General features: G+C 51.9%; 5 protein-coding genes across 5 annotated transcripts; 3 read left to right on the plus strand and 2 right to left on the minus strand.

Moving 5' to 3' along the window:
- Window positions 1–409: 409 nt before the first annotated feature.
- Window positions 410–1,510, plus strand: J4E78_006839 (uncharacterized protein; the record flags this gene model as incomplete). Its single annotated transcript, XM_049367449.1, has 2 exons — window positions 410–825; window positions 880–1,510. The coding sequence occupies 2 exons, from the start codon at window positions 410–412 to the stop codon at window positions 1,508–1,510; spliced, it is 1,047 nt and encodes a 348-aa protein (XP_049221196.1).
- Window positions 1,511–5,346: 3,836 nt separating this feature from the next.
- Window positions 5,347–6,132, plus strand: J4E78_006840 (uncharacterized protein; the record flags this gene model as incomplete). The annotated part of the gene is made up of 1 exon (XM_049367450.1): window positions 5,347–6,132. One exon carries the CDS (start codon window positions 5,347–5,349, stop codon window positions 6,130–6,132), a length of 786 nt encoding a protein of 261 aa, XP_049221197.1.
- A 91-nt stretch (window positions 6,133–6,223) lies between these two features.
- J4E78_006841 (uncharacterized protein) lies at window positions 6,224–6,552 on the minus strand (the record flags this gene model as incomplete). Its single annotated transcript, XM_049367451.1, has 2 exons — window positions 6,224–6,458; window positions 6,548–6,552. 2 exons carry the CDS (start codon window positions 6,550–6,552, stop codon window positions 6,224–6,226), a joined length of 240 nt encoding a protein of 79 aa, XP_049221198.1.
- A 1,661-nt stretch (window positions 6,553–8,213) lies between these two features.
- Window positions 8,214–9,407, plus strand: J4E78_006842 (uncharacterized protein; the record flags this gene model as incomplete). Its single annotated transcript, XM_049367452.1, has 3 exons — window positions 8,214–8,218; window positions 8,473–9,322; window positions 9,390–9,407. The coding sequence occupies 3 exons, from the start codon at window positions 8,214–8,216 to the stop codon at window positions 9,405–9,407; spliced, it is 873 nt and encodes a 290-aa protein (XP_049221199.1).
- A 521-nt stretch (window positions 9,408–9,928) lies between these two features.
- Window positions 9,929–10,954, minus strand: J4E78_006843 (uncharacterized protein; the record flags this gene model as incomplete). Its single annotated transcript, XM_049367453.1, has 1 exon — window positions 9,929–10,954. The coding sequence occupies one exon, from the start codon at window positions 10,952–10,954 to the stop codon at window positions 9,929–9,931; it is 1,026 nt and encodes a 341-aa protein (XP_049221200.1).
- Window positions 10,955–14,471: the final 3,517 nt, after the last annotated feature.

Consider the following 14,471-nt stretch of genomic DNA (forward strand, 5'->3'; position numbering starts at 1 on the left):
CTTGATATTGATCTCTTTTCGGAACTCATGATGAGCCTGCTGCCGCTGCGCAGATTGCGCCCGATCGGGCTAGGTGACAATGTGGGCATGCCCCTTGATCGACCGAGCGCAAGTAAGCCAACCCATTGGGCAAAGAGGCATACCCACCTAAATGGATTCCACGATGTAGGTGTCCTACCCAGGCTCCATCTGCGCGATCTCTTCGGTCGCTTGAAAGGAGCTTCGATACATGGGTGTCTACTCACAAAGCTCGTGCTGACAGGCGGTGGTGGCGCTTGCCCCGCTCAACGCAAATCGTCATGACGCATGCCTGTTTCCACGCTATAAGATAACAAGGACAGCGCGCATCGGCGGCATCAAATCTATCGGAAATTTATCTCGACAAGCTCCGTTCAGATCAAACAGCAATATGGCGTCCACGATGAGGGCCTGGCAGTACAACAGCACCAAAGGCGGCATCGAGAAGAACCTTCAGATCAATGAGGCCGCGCCACAACCAGTGCTTCATGATGAGCAGATTCTGGTCCAAGTTCACGCCATGGCGATCAACCCCGTCGACCACAAAGTCACCGAAGGGCCAATGCCTCTGCGACTTGTAGGCTCCGATATCACCCCCGGTGCCGACTTTTGCGGCAAAGTCGCCAAAGTAGGCAAGAAAGTCGACGAGTACCAGATTGGCGAATTCGTCTTTGGCGCAAAGGTCGGTGCGCTGACGGGAGGAAGCATGGCGCAATACGTAGCCGTGGATAGACAAATGTTGGCAAGGTTACCAGAAGGCGTGAAAGTCGAAGACGCAGCAGGCGTCGGCATCGTGGGGCTGACCGAGTAAGGCCGCGCAGGCTACTAGGAAGCTGAAAGTCATGCTAACCCCATCTTCAGATACCAAGCCATTGCGCCAAACGTCAAAAGCGGCGACAAAGTCTTCATCAACGGCGGCTCAGGCGGGACCGGTGTGTACGGCATCCAGATCGCGAAAGCGCTGGGTTGCCACGTGACGACCACCTGCTCAACACCCAACGTCGACCTCTGCAAGAGCCTAGGCGCCGACGAAGTCATCGACTACAAAACCAGCGATGTTATCGAAACACTCTCCTCCAAAGGCCAGATCTACACCCTCGTCGTCGACAACATCGGCACACCACCCAACCTCTACAAAGCCGCATCCGCTTTCCTCACTCCAGCCGGCAAGTTCGTACAGATCGGCGCGACGATGAATGTTGCCAGTATCAAGAATGTGGGATCTAACATGCTGTTGCCTGGTTTCCTAGGCGGCGGTAAGAACAGCTATCAGTTATTGATGGCGAAGCCGTCGTCGGATGCGCTGGGCCAGATCGGTGGGTGGATGAAGGGGGGGAAGGTCAAGGCTGTGGTTGATGAGGTGTTTGAGTGGGAGGATGCGCCGAAGGCGTTTGAGAAGTTGAAGACGGGGAGGGCGAGGGGGAAGATTGTTGTTAGGGTGCCGTTGGATTTGGATAAGGCGAAGGAGAAGGCTGAGGGTGGGGATACTTGAACGAGTGCTTATGTCCGCTGGGCTGTCTCATTCTCCCCAATCTAGTCCATTTTGCGAAAAGCGTCATGTCCAGACTGGACTAATCATTCACGCCGCCCGCACTTCCGTCAAGCCCAGTGTTTGCCTAAACCATGGTACGCATGCACCTACTTAGCTTGCGGCCCTGTCACGTTACACACTCAGCACACTGCAACTGTACATCGCGATAGATCTATATAGTTTAACCCAATCATCCGGGATATCTCTGCCGTTTCAACTTTTGCCACTACACTACCTGAACAAAGGAGCATTCACAGAATGGCCCCGAAGGATCGACTCACCACCAGGGCTCAGGCAATTTCGCTGTAAGTTAGAACGAGAGATACCCACGATTAGCATTACAGTATCTGACAATCTCGCAGCCTTGCACAGAAATTGCAGAAAGTTCAGAAGATGTAAGAAAATCCTTTTGTCTTTGTGGTAGGAAGCTAATGAAACCTTTGGAGAAGTGATACCACTGCCAGAGAGATCGAAGAGCGGCAAAAGCAGCTAGATGCGCTTCGAACTACGCAAAGTGCACTTGAACATGAGAAGCAGGGTTTGGAAACGTAAGTGCAGGTCCGCCCGGCGTCATGGATCGACGGCTGACATAACATTTCTCCTTAGTAAGTATAAGAAGTTAACCGATGACTGCTCGCGCGCATGGACTCGCCAATTTACCGCACGCTTCTTGGAATTAGTCACCGCTCGGGAGCTGCGAGACGAAGTCTACCTTTACCTTATTGGCGACTCTCCGAGTGCCACCATCTATCCAATTGAGGTCCCTCTGCCGGCAAACACAATGAACGATCACTTCTTTCACCTTCAACCCATCGACCGTCGCGGACGGAGTCAACGCCGTGGTAACGACGATGAAATCACACACTACTTTCGAGATAAGTTCGTGGGTGAGGAATTCGCCGTGGAAATCGCCCAGATCTTCCACCGTCATGCCATCTATAAGGTGCGACATGTCAAGGACGTCGCCCAATTTTTGAGAGATGGTCCTTTGATTGTTCATCCATCCTGTCAACCCAAACATTACATCCGAACGCTCAAATTAACTGTGTCTATGGACATCGCCTGTTCCAATGAAGGGATCTGGTACAGCAAGGAAGAAGACAACTGGAAAAGGGAAAACTACGAGAGTCAGCTGAGCTGGCTCACGACCCTCAAGGGGCTTGATCAGGTATCAAAATCTACACTCAAGCTCAAGGTGAAAGTCCTACACTCGTCGACAGTTAGTAAATACAAAGCAGTGCTGCTTCCGCACATCCAAGAGCTTGTGGAAAAGGGTTGCAAGGTGACCGTTCGGTACATCAGCGCGAACATGTACCAATACCCAACTGAGCGGGAAAAAGTCATTTATGACAGTACTATGCTTCTCTCCACACGTCAGCTGGAGAGCTTGGTCGCTGATGCGTTTGTAAGTTGTCATCGGGATTAGCTTCGAAAAGTGTCTACTAACACTCCAGAAGAATGTCAACTAAAAAGCGGGATGTGAACGCCATACACATATATATTTGATGGGCCTACAGTGCGACGGGGCTGGGCAAAACTCGGCGGAATCGGAAGGAAGTCGCATCATTACATTTCGCATGGTACAGGGCTCGTGCATGGCCTGTATATCATCTTCGAAATGTAGTACGTCTTCAATATTTACGTTCGGGTCCACATTGTCATTGTAGCTGTACGTAGAAGGAAGCAATGCAATCAACAACTAAATCACATGGTCAAACAGCTGTTATATTGGTGTGAATATTGTTCATGTTACATACCCAATGCGCTCAACCTATGGGCAAGCAGCGCATACATTGCTAGCCTCGTGTGTTGAGACCTTCGTCGTACTGTCTCATGCATCAAGAGCTTTTCTACCCGATGCTGTCATCAGACGGCAGGCGAGAGCATACCATGAGCACAGTCCTAACTCATCTCTCGATAATTGACTGCGCAGAGACTACATTGCTATGTTGAGCCAGAGCGACACAAATTGAGCTTCGACAATATCGACAGTCGCAATGTATGCAAGACAGGTTCTAGTTGTGAAAGATAAGCGTCTGAAACGAATTCATGAGGCTAGTTACTTACTAAGGCACCAGTCTGGAGTCAGTAGCTTTTCTAGCGCGACTCCGGACGGGTAAAGTCACATTTCCAGCTAGAGTATATATCAGTGTTACGACGGGAATCACGTCGATATGACTGAACTTCCCCGTCAACCTTCACTCCGCGGTCCTGCAGATCGTGCACAAAAGGAACCAGAGCTCGCTCAAAGCCTCTCGCTCCTGTAGGGGTCCAGGTGAGAATCAAGATATGCAGTTCGAGCTTGTTCAACTGCTTGATCTTGGCGATAACAGCAAGCGCTTTGACCTTTGTGTTGAAGTCACCCTCGGTAGCGACAGATTCCAAGTGTTGAGGATCTCCTTTAAGGTGTCCCCTAAGTTCAAACTGTCCCGTTCTGCGCCAAGTGAGTTTGTTGACGTCCTGATGGGGTTGAAAGGATAGCAGCACAGTGAGTGAGCGCACGAAGTCGAAAGCCCGGAGCGGAAGCGATGCTAGCGGCAGGCCATTTTCCAGAAACTCTTCCACATCATTTGGGCGGTAAATACTATGTTTTGCGCGTCTGTGGAGTTCTTGCAAGATCTCTTTCTGAAACGCCGTGCCCATAAACTCACTCCTTAGATAATGAGGGATGGGATCGAGTTCACTGTCGTTCCACGAGCTGAACGTCCATCTAGGGCCGGAGGAAACGCGCCAATCCTGACCCAGGAGTGACACTTCTGCTGAATGAGGGAGAAGGTGGTCGTAGATCATATCTCGCAACTCGCGAGGGAGCTTATCAAAGAGACCTTGAGACAGGCTTTGACACCAAGACTGGCCGTATCGTTTAGCAGCAGTATATTCTTCATAACGTAGTGCCCTTTGACGACGCTTCAGCGATTGGAATCTAGACTCGGCTTTCATCATCTCAAGTCGAGCGGCAGACGTGTTCGAATTGTTGGCTTCGGTTTTCTTGAGGGCTAACGCCAGCGCTCGTCGGTTTGAGTCCACGAGCTCGGCAGCCATGTCCGGAATCGAGGACGGGGTCTCGACCGCGCCTACTTTCATCGAGGTGTAGATGAATTCGGCGTAGGTTAATCGTCGATATCGAGGGTAATAGTCTAAGGTAGACGGGTCTATGGGTTGAGGGTGGCTAAGTACGGTTGACAGGAGATAACCGAGACATAAATCGCTCAGGGGACAGACCAGTGCTTAGGCAACAGCAAGTGATCGGAAGATTAGTACTCAGTGATCTGTGTTTACACGTCAATATCTAGAATGATTGTCATGAGCTTGGACCAATGGCGGTCATTCCAGTGAATCTCTCACTTTTTCGTGGAGTGGAAGACGGCCGTTACCCTATTCATTGGAACCAGAATATCGAATCGTTAGTGCAGCTTTCGCTACACGACAATGGAAAGCCTATATGTAAACAAGGTGTGTAATCCAAGCAATAGCCCACAAAGGCTGGTACCGAGCTGTATAAGGGTCAGGGGATGGATCGTGACTGAACCACAGATGTCGGTCTAAGCCGCTGCTCTATCGAGATTGCACACTCGCGCAAGATCACATGTCCAAATGAAGTAAAGAACGTGTATACAGCTGTCAGGGAAGTGTGGGAAAGTTGCCTACATGCCTGCGACGATGTCTGGAGAGGACTTGGGGATGAAACGCGTAGTGTAGCAACCCCCGATGCTTTCTTGGCGTCGCCCACGAACTTCGACATTGTCGCATACCCCTTCAACCTCCCAAATCTCCAAAAGTAATGTAATACCATCGCGATGTCGTCCATACCGCGACGCATCATCCTCATCGCATCGTCTGTCTCCCTCCTCCTCTTCATCGCAATTTCGCTAGCGACTGCCATCGAAGTACGCGCACCTACCACACCAGTCATACAGATCAACCTCGCGCAAGCTGCAAGAGTCGGAGATGGCGATGATTTCTTCGCGGCGAAGGCGCTGTTAAACGGCACGGACTTCGACCGCGGCGATGTGTACAACGGGAGCAGCATCGTGTCTGGCGCAACGCTCGTACCCACAACGATGACCGAAACCCAGGACGGGATGATTGGCTTCACACCGGAACCACAAACGAGCGCGAGTTGGAGTGCTGAAGGTGTCTTGGGGCCTATTGCTACGCCAAAACCGTCCGTCGCGCCTAAGCCTCGACCGCCGGCAGCCCCACAAATACCAATCCTCGCCCTTACATACTCCGGTGCAGGCGGCCCTAAGCACTGCCGCGGCGAACTCTTACAGAAGACGTACTTCCCACCACCTCTCGAAACATGGAAAAACGGTACATGCATCACTCTTCCAAGCGAAGCGCGATGTGGCGTGTTCTATTCGAACAAAGGCGACAACTGCGAGGCGCAACTCTTCAACATGCCAGACTGCTATAACACGACACGATCGTACGTGAACACGGTCGTTTTCATGCCCGAAGAAAGAGCAGTTGGTGCGCTTTGGAGCAGCATGTGGGTGCGATGTGGTGTCGACGTGCCTGAAGCCAAGATGCTTGATCCGAGTATTCTTGGTGGTGCGCTGAAGAAGCCTGGCGGAGGTTGAAGCTGTCACCGAACGTAAAGCTGCGCCAACACTATGCACATGGACTCCTTGTATCAAATCGGAAGCAGTGGCTATGCATAACCATCATAGCCTATGCCTCGTCCATTGCGTCATTGTCATCGTCTTCATCTTCATCTTTGTCTTTGTCTTCGTCTTCGTCTTCGTCTTCGTCTTCGTCTTTGTCTTCGTCTTCGTCTTCGTCTTCGTCTTCGTCTTCGTCTTCGTCTTCGTCTTCGTCGTCATCTTCATCTTCGTCTGTGGACCGATCTGAATCATCGAATCCGTCTTCGGTGGTGCTGCGATCTGTCTCGGTATCATGATCCGTGCTATTGCCATCAATATGCAAATCTTCATATGGTCTTTCGAGAAAGCATTCTTCAATGGGCTCCGACCCGTCACACACGCGTACACGTACGACATCTGACGCGTCACAAATTTGAGGAAACAGTTCCCAACCCGTCTCGCACCAGCCACGGCGCTCTGACCTGCCACGATGGATCACATGTCGGTACCACGTCACGTTTGCAATCTTCAACTCTGCGATGCGAAAGTCCCCCGGGAACTTCCAAGTATCTGCTGGCATCGGCCGTTCGTCCCGATGGTAATCCAATTCGACATCCATGTCGCGCAATTCCAAGCACGGTAGTGGCCCTTGCCTGTGGCTGAATGCACGGACAATAGCAAGAATCTTCTCTCGAGGCTCGTGTACCTCTCGAGTGATGTACCTATAGCTGGTGAGCACGAGCCGTCGAGGTTGAGTCTTTGCCAGAAGGTCCAGGTTTCCCTCCGGCCACGGCCCGACATTCCGTTCGCTGTTATTGTGGAACGTTGTGTATACGATCGTCAACGACTCCAGGACTGGCATACGGGTCGAACTGGAAATGCCAGCGCCGGATCGTAGACATCCCAAGTCGAGGACGAGGTGTTGGAGATGGGGTAGTGGTTTCGCAAGGAACGGGGAGAGTTTTATTCGACCGCGGTACGATATCTCATACGGTGCTGAGACTCTGTGTGTTCCCTTGTAGTCGAATCCTAATAAAAGCGACCTAAGAGCTTCCGCGTGTCCGCTTTCGTGTATCGATGTGTAAAGTTTCTACGTTCACGTGTTAGCCTCTATTTTGAGACTATCTGTGGAAAAGATGGGTGCTTTAACGTACTCCAAAGATGTCTACAGAACGAAAGGGACCCTGCCTTCGTTCGCGAATAGTTTCGTCGGCGGTATCTTTGTCGTAAGCGTCACGGGGATCGTTTGGCTTAAAAGACTCAAAGATTGGGACACATCTAATGCTTTCCAAACGAGGCGCAATGCTGAGAATTGTCTTGAAAGCGTCCGCCAGATGGTCCTGTATCCAGACCACCCGGGATCGTTGTATGGGTGTTTTGGCTATCTTGGCACCGCCGATAGTGAGCTGTTTGAACGACTGCGACACCCAGGGAAGCTGCAACAATCGCGTCAAACGGCCCAGATGCTCCTCAGTGCATTGGAAGGGTACATCATGTAGGACCTCTAGGAACGCTTTTTTCAAAGCGTTATTGAGACCCCGACATGCTAGACGGGTGTTGTACACTGCCTGGCAACTCCCCACGAGTAATCGCGGTATGACTGGTGCGACGGAATCGTTGTATGGAGCATACTCAATGAGATTCATTCCGATCAGCTCGATGAGTTCAATCGGAAGATCAATCATGGTTCTGGGTGGCGCTGACGACATAATAGAAGTTTGGTGGGCGGGCTATGTCGACGATGGACAATGATGAGGCTGAAGAGATCAGATTCTGAGGGTTCGCGGAGCTATGGCGGGGATGCGCTGGGATTACAAGGGTGTCGGGAGCTAGGCCCTTCACGGATTAGCCGCTGAGCCGACCTCGGGAAATCCCATCACCTCCAGGGCTCTCTCCTCTTTTCTCTGCAAGGAAGAGCACAAGGTCGTCTTTTCGGGCACACCCATCATAGCGGCAGAATTCTGTGCAGGTCGATGAGCTTTCGTTAGCCAAAAATTGCAATCAGCTGTCACAGCTCCCTGTGAGTCACCAAAACGTGTCGACGATGAAGTCAAGAGTGAATAAAGCCGTGATCTATCATGGCGTACGCGATCATTTTGCAACAAGATGCCATACACTCTCCTTCGGCATGAGAAAAAGTCAAAAATACTCACGCTTGAATCAAATACGCTGGTAATGGCTACACGAGGCCATGACTTCAATCGAATGCAACGAGAAAGATGTGCTGCGCTGGGCAGCAGCAGACCGCGAAAACCAGAACCTAAGTCAATCTCATACTCATGTTCACATCTACTTTCACCTTCACCTTCAAATTTAATGGCACTAGACTCGTCCCAGAGCGCCGCGTCCAACGGACGACAGCTTCACCTACACAAATCTCCTAACCCTCATTTGCTGCTGCCCATGGACATCGCGCAGCTCCAAAGCCATGTCAAAATCCACGTCAACAAAGCTAGCAACCCTCCGCGGCGTCTTGGCCCAGCTTCCAGACAAAGACGTCCTGCACAAATACCTCGGAACGTCGACAACTGCTCCAAACCTACTTCGCGACGCTGTCCTCGTCGTCCTCCACCGCAAGTGGTCAGCTCACCCACCGTATCGCCTCACCGAGCTAGGAATCACCACCTACGACCGATCTAGCATCAATCAAGGGCAGCCTGTCATGGCTGGCCCGCACGCAGAAGACCTGCTACGCCAAGTATGGTGTCTACACCTTGTCATCCGCTCCACTGCGCACCTGGACTCTACAGACACCGGTCTCGACCCCTTCCACTTCGGCACCACGGTTTATGTCTCCCAAGAAGAAGCTCTCTCCCTACTCCAGCAGATCTGGCGCCAGCCCATGGACGAGCAGAACGAGGACTCTGGCTACCGACCTATCATATACATGTCCTTTGGCTCCAACAGCAGCATCAGCAGGGTGCGCAAAATGGCGTTTGACTTCGACCCGTTCCTCCTAGACACTACGGTAGCGTCTCTCGATGCGCAAATCATACCCCAGCAGTCTAAAATCACGCGCCACACAGACGCAGACTTCGCGTACCTCCTCAGACAGTTCAGCGTTCCGGTATACCACTCCGATAACAGCGGCAACGCAGCCATGTACGCCACCATCGTCGCTATCCTCTCAACCCTTCGCTTCGAGCTCTATGGGTCTCTGCAGAATGCGAAGGCAAAGCCAGGGCGGGTGGGTCAGTCAAGTTCCAAGTCTGCGATGTTCGTGGTGCAGAGCTTGATGAACTGGCCCACGCCAGCGCCACCTGTTGGTGTAGAAGTGTTTTGCTGGAGGTGCGGGAGTGGTGAGCATGGGTTTTTGGAGTGTCACAATGCGGATCTGAAGTGTGGGAGGTGTGAATGTGCAGTGCAGGAGTGGAGGAGGAAGAATGCGGGGACTCATATGGAGGGGTCGTGTGCGTTTGGGCCTCGTTGAGCAGATGGGGCGGGCTGGTGTGGGAGCAGCTATGTGGATATCGTTAGTGTCACTACGAGTCGTTGATTCATGTAGCGGTGATGAAGGCAGAAGTTGGAAAAGGCTGGGGTCACGTCAACCAAAGAAAAGACTATTCACAGGTCTGGAGCCTACATCAAGATAAAAATATGCAAAGTAGGTGGTCCAAGGTTCATGTAGGCTCCGGTGTGTTCAGCTTTCTATTGCTTGAGGTGGGGTCTGACTTGTACGCCAGTGTGATGGTTTCATTCGTAGCTGCGTAGCTACCTGGGTGTTCTACCAGTAGTCCTTTCAAACGTTTCCTTGATGTCATCTCTCGCCTCTGTCCCCATAGACCTCCTCAATCTACTGCCCTCCAAATCCATAGTCCCTCGGCGGTATCGGCAAGTACTGATACATACATCTGGTAGTCTTATGGGTATTTCGCGCCCCAAACAGCCTCTTGACGCCCGAATTGCTGCAAATCTGACAGGTGAGAGCAGTGTAGCAGGATTTGGCGAGATGACTCTTGTGATCGCATCGGATGCAATACACGAGCTCTCCCCACGGAGGCGGCGACAACGACTGTCCCATCTCCATGACACCAGCCACCACTTCTGACATACTGCGACCCTGGACCACGGCGGGTGGCGAGCCAGGGACGTCGGGGTACATCCAAGGCTTGAGGGTGAGTAAGACGGCGGCCATGAGCGTAGCTGCTGCGTCATTGCCGGCGGTGTGGAGGTTGGGTACAACCATGTTGAAGTGCGCGAGAAGGTCTTTCAAACCGATGAATGGTCCTCGTGGTGCTTTGATACCAAGCTCTTGCGCCATGAGCTGCGTATCGATGACTTTGACGATAGTACCGTAGCTCAGTAGGTCGACGCCGAACGCGCGTTGCATATGCTCGAATTCGTTCTCTACAGCGTGGCCGACCAAGATGATGGGCTGCAGATCAGAGCCGTCTCCGTATTCCCGCGGTCGCACAAATGTGTTGATGAGTACCTGTTTCACCTCGTCCATGGTGACGAACTTGGTTTTACCGAAAAGGAAGTTATCGGGGTCTCCAGCACCGGGAAATCTGTTGACGAGGTGGGCGTTTTCGATGATGCGGGCGTGCGCGACTTGGATGCTAGATAGGATATTCTCTGCGTGGATGGTAGGAGTCAGGCCCTTTTGCATGAGCTCAGCGATTCCGAGTTCGGTGGTGGGTTTGGGCTCTTTCTGCCACCACTCTGCGTCGATGCAGACGACCGCAGCCTCATTGAGTCGTTGGGGGGAGCCGACAGCGGGTATACCGCAGAAGTGGCCCAGGACTTCAAATGCGGAGGTGTTCTGGAGGGACTGCTGGAGATGGTCGTTTGGCGTCATGTAGTCCTGATTGGCGCTCATCTTTTCGGCTGACCGAAAGTCTCTCGGTTATGTGAGGTAAAGCCCTGGAATGTGTTAGCCTGAAGATGTAGGTGCGCTGGAAGAACAGCCGCAAGTTCTTAGAGAGGTGCTTGGAGAGGTTATGGAAGGGGTGGTTGAAACCAGAGCACGTTAGGTTGTATCGCAAACGCGAATCAAGAGAAGTTGGCTATTGTAGAGAAGTCGGCGTCACTTGCAGTTCGCGGAGTGCGCTAGAACCCGTGATATACCAAACAAGCTAAGTGTGGACCTCAGAAATGAAGTGAATGTGGCTCACTAGCGCCAGACGGGCTTCTTTCTCCGATGTCGTGAAAAAGACGTAGAACTGAGTCGCAACGATCGATGAAGAGAATCTGGTCTCAGGTGATTACACATACGAATTTGTAGTGCGGCAGTAGAGTATGAAACATGACGTAGATGTCATGCATAGTCGTTACATGTACCTTCACGCGAGTTCGACACGTTGTATACTCCATGGGCCATGCTACGTCCACGTGATACCCTGCGCCTGTTCAGGTGTGCTAGCTGCTGCTAGCTCGAACTTCCATTATTCCCATGGTCTTGTCCGCACTCATCTAGCCATGCCCGGGCCTTCTTCATCTTGGTCGGCTGTCGTAGTGACAGATGCACCATCTTGTTTTCCTGCTAGCTCTTCCTGGCTACCGTGTATGTTCGTCCAAAAAGTATCCAATCCATTAGGCGTCTTGTGCTTATGGCGTGTTGAATCACTGCCGACGGTACGCAGGTTATAGCTCCATCCATGGACTTTCTGAGTTGTTCTGCCATTCGAGTTGAGAAGGACGGCGAAAGAGGGGCAGAGCCCGATCAAAATGGCTAACTCGTGTCAGTATTGAGCGACTGGATCAACGGAGCAGATCAAGCTAAAAGACACATAGGCGACTTACCGACAGCTGTCTCAGCCATACTCCATACTGCAAGCCATGTACCGTCCATCGTCTTGCCAGTCCTGATAGTATGCGCAGTGACATTGGCAGCGCGTAGAGTGGCGATCAAGATGCAAAATACTGCGCTGGCAAATAAGACGATGATAGCAGTTTTCTGCGTGCGCGGCATCTGGAGGTTCCATGTAAGACGCAAAGGAAATGCGATGACTAGGGATCGTCAGCAGCGATTTCGAAGCGTGCGGTTTGATGCCGAGAGTGCTTACGCATGATATTGGTGATCGTATCCGCACCGAACGAGTACCAAATGCTGACGAACTGCCTAACTCTGTTGTTGCAACCTTCAGATCCATCGAAGAAGCTGTGTAGTGATACGCAAGATGTGAGAAAACCGACATAGTTCCCAATGAGTGACTGTTTGTCATGTCAGCATACAGTGGTTTTCTTGTCAAGATGTAGGGGGAAACCCACAATGACCCAGAAAACGGCAAGGAACCACCACATCCGATTGTACACCCTCGGCAGCCCGACAGTTAGTTTCTTGTAAAGAAGAAGCAGGCCCAACTTGACAGTCCATAAGATGGCCCAGAAGAACATCAAGGCAGGAAAAATGAGTCTGCCGATGAGATAGACATGATAAGGAAGCTCACGGTAGCGTGGCATCTTGCCTTCCGTTACCTCCTGCACTTTACCCCGTATGGGCGACAGGACAATGTAGAGTATGCATTGCGCAAGAAAAAGAACGTACGCAAAAGCCATGCAGCAGTCTTGTGCAGCTATTCTTCTCGGTCGCAGATACTGCAGCAAGCATCGGGCTATTATAGCCACTGACACTATGGAGATGGATACATAGCCGACTACCTGCACCGTTGTCTGTGGAAACGATGCGCTCGAGCCTCCGTCATTGGATTCGTGAGTAGAGAGAGTCATAACAGTGAATCTGAAGAATGAAAGAGTAGTGCCAACTGGAGGGGCAACGTACTGGCAAGGAAGGGACGCCCCGGGTAGACAATGGGGTCTATTGCTACAAACAGTGCATCCAGCATCAGGTATAAGAGTCGTCCGTCATCCTTCTTGACCGCGCCAGCGGTACAGTGGATCTCAACGTGCCAGAATCCCGGTGCATGGATTTCAGTCTCATGTCGCGGCAACTTTGATTGCAATAACAGGAAGGAAGAGGCACAGCTGATCGAACTTTCAGTGCGTGTCGACACGCCATGTTTGGTGGATCCATGCTCTTAGCGTAGCAAAAGCTTGATGCGAGCTGCGCTCCCAGATGCTCTCCGGGCGACGTGTCGCACACATTGCTTATTCAATTTCCGAATCGATAAGCGACAGTCAGAGTGCATGTGTTCATCAGTGGACGTCTGGAAGCCTATCTGCGTGCCCTGACCCAACTCCAGATGTCAGGGGGTAACTTGTCGGCGTTGACAGGGCAGGGGCTGTCGAGTGGCTAATGAGGCTTGCCACGAGCTTACCGCCCAGGACAAGAGCTGGAAGCTGCACCTGCCTGATACACGCTAGTTGTAATCATATGGGTGCGAGTGTAGCGAAAGGATCGAACCCAGAGTATGTACAAGAAACTTGGTGGTGATGGACGATGGATTGAAAGAGTCGTGGAGAACCGATGGCTGGGTTCGGCCGCAGACCGTGCCGCTATGCCAAGCGGCGCTAGTGGCGGAGCACGGAACCGAGCCGTCTCAACCCGATTTCCGTCTCGCCTTGCATCAACATTTGCAGTCCGATCCTTTGCCTCCCTCACAAAATGCGTCAACTAACTGTCTTGGATCCGATAATGGGCGGAAGAGATGCACTTTGGATGCGTATCGTTCTCAGCGCTCGAAAAGACATCTCTCGAAGAAGAGAGGCTCAGTACCCAAGATCAAAAGTGCAATCCCTTCAAAGTTAGCCAGGCATACAAATCGCCCCATCTAGGTACAGGATCTTGCAGGGACTGTGCTTGCTCCTTACTTCCGCGAGGCAATATGTGCGACTTGCATACTGTGGGCATCTCGTTTCGCGGCCTGCCGCCCGTCACCTGCAGAAGTAACGATCTGAACCCTTGCGATTGGACAGTTTATATGATCTCACTAACACGCGCTGTACATCGCATAGAAGACGCGCAACGGCGTTTCTAGACCCGTAAGAGCCGTCTCATTACTCGCCCTGGGGGCTCCGCGGGTTTGGATACGACTACAAAAGGCTTGTCTCCTGCGATCGATGGCCTGTCCCTTCACATATAGGCCGCAGAAGTTCTGATCTTAATCCCTTGGGTGCGCGGCTATTTACTTCAACGGTCATGAAGCTTTTCCATCAGCTATGCGTTTGCGCTCTTGCGGTGGCAGCTGGAGCATCAACTCAGGATGTCTTTGAGCCGGCTGACTTCAATGTGACGGAGGCTCTTATTGACAACGGCATCAACGTGTCTACCATCCCCGCCTTGGCTGGTCTGGCGGCCAGATCCTCCTTGGAGGGCTGCTTCATTGCCGTAGGTTTCATTTACCCAATCTTACCGATCTTCCGCTAATTAGCTTCGGAAAGTGCAACTCCCTCAAGCTCGTTTTTGGAGCGGCCAAGGTATCCAGCGCTGCGCCAAC

This window comes from Alternaria triticimaculans, assembly GCF_023758025.1.
Source record: "Alternaria triticimaculans strain BMP 0046 chromosome Unknown scaffold_9, whole genome shotgun sequence".
Lineage (NCBI taxonomy): Eukaryota > Fungi > Ascomycota > Dothideomycetes > Pleosporales > Pleosporaceae > Alternaria > Alternaria triticimaculans.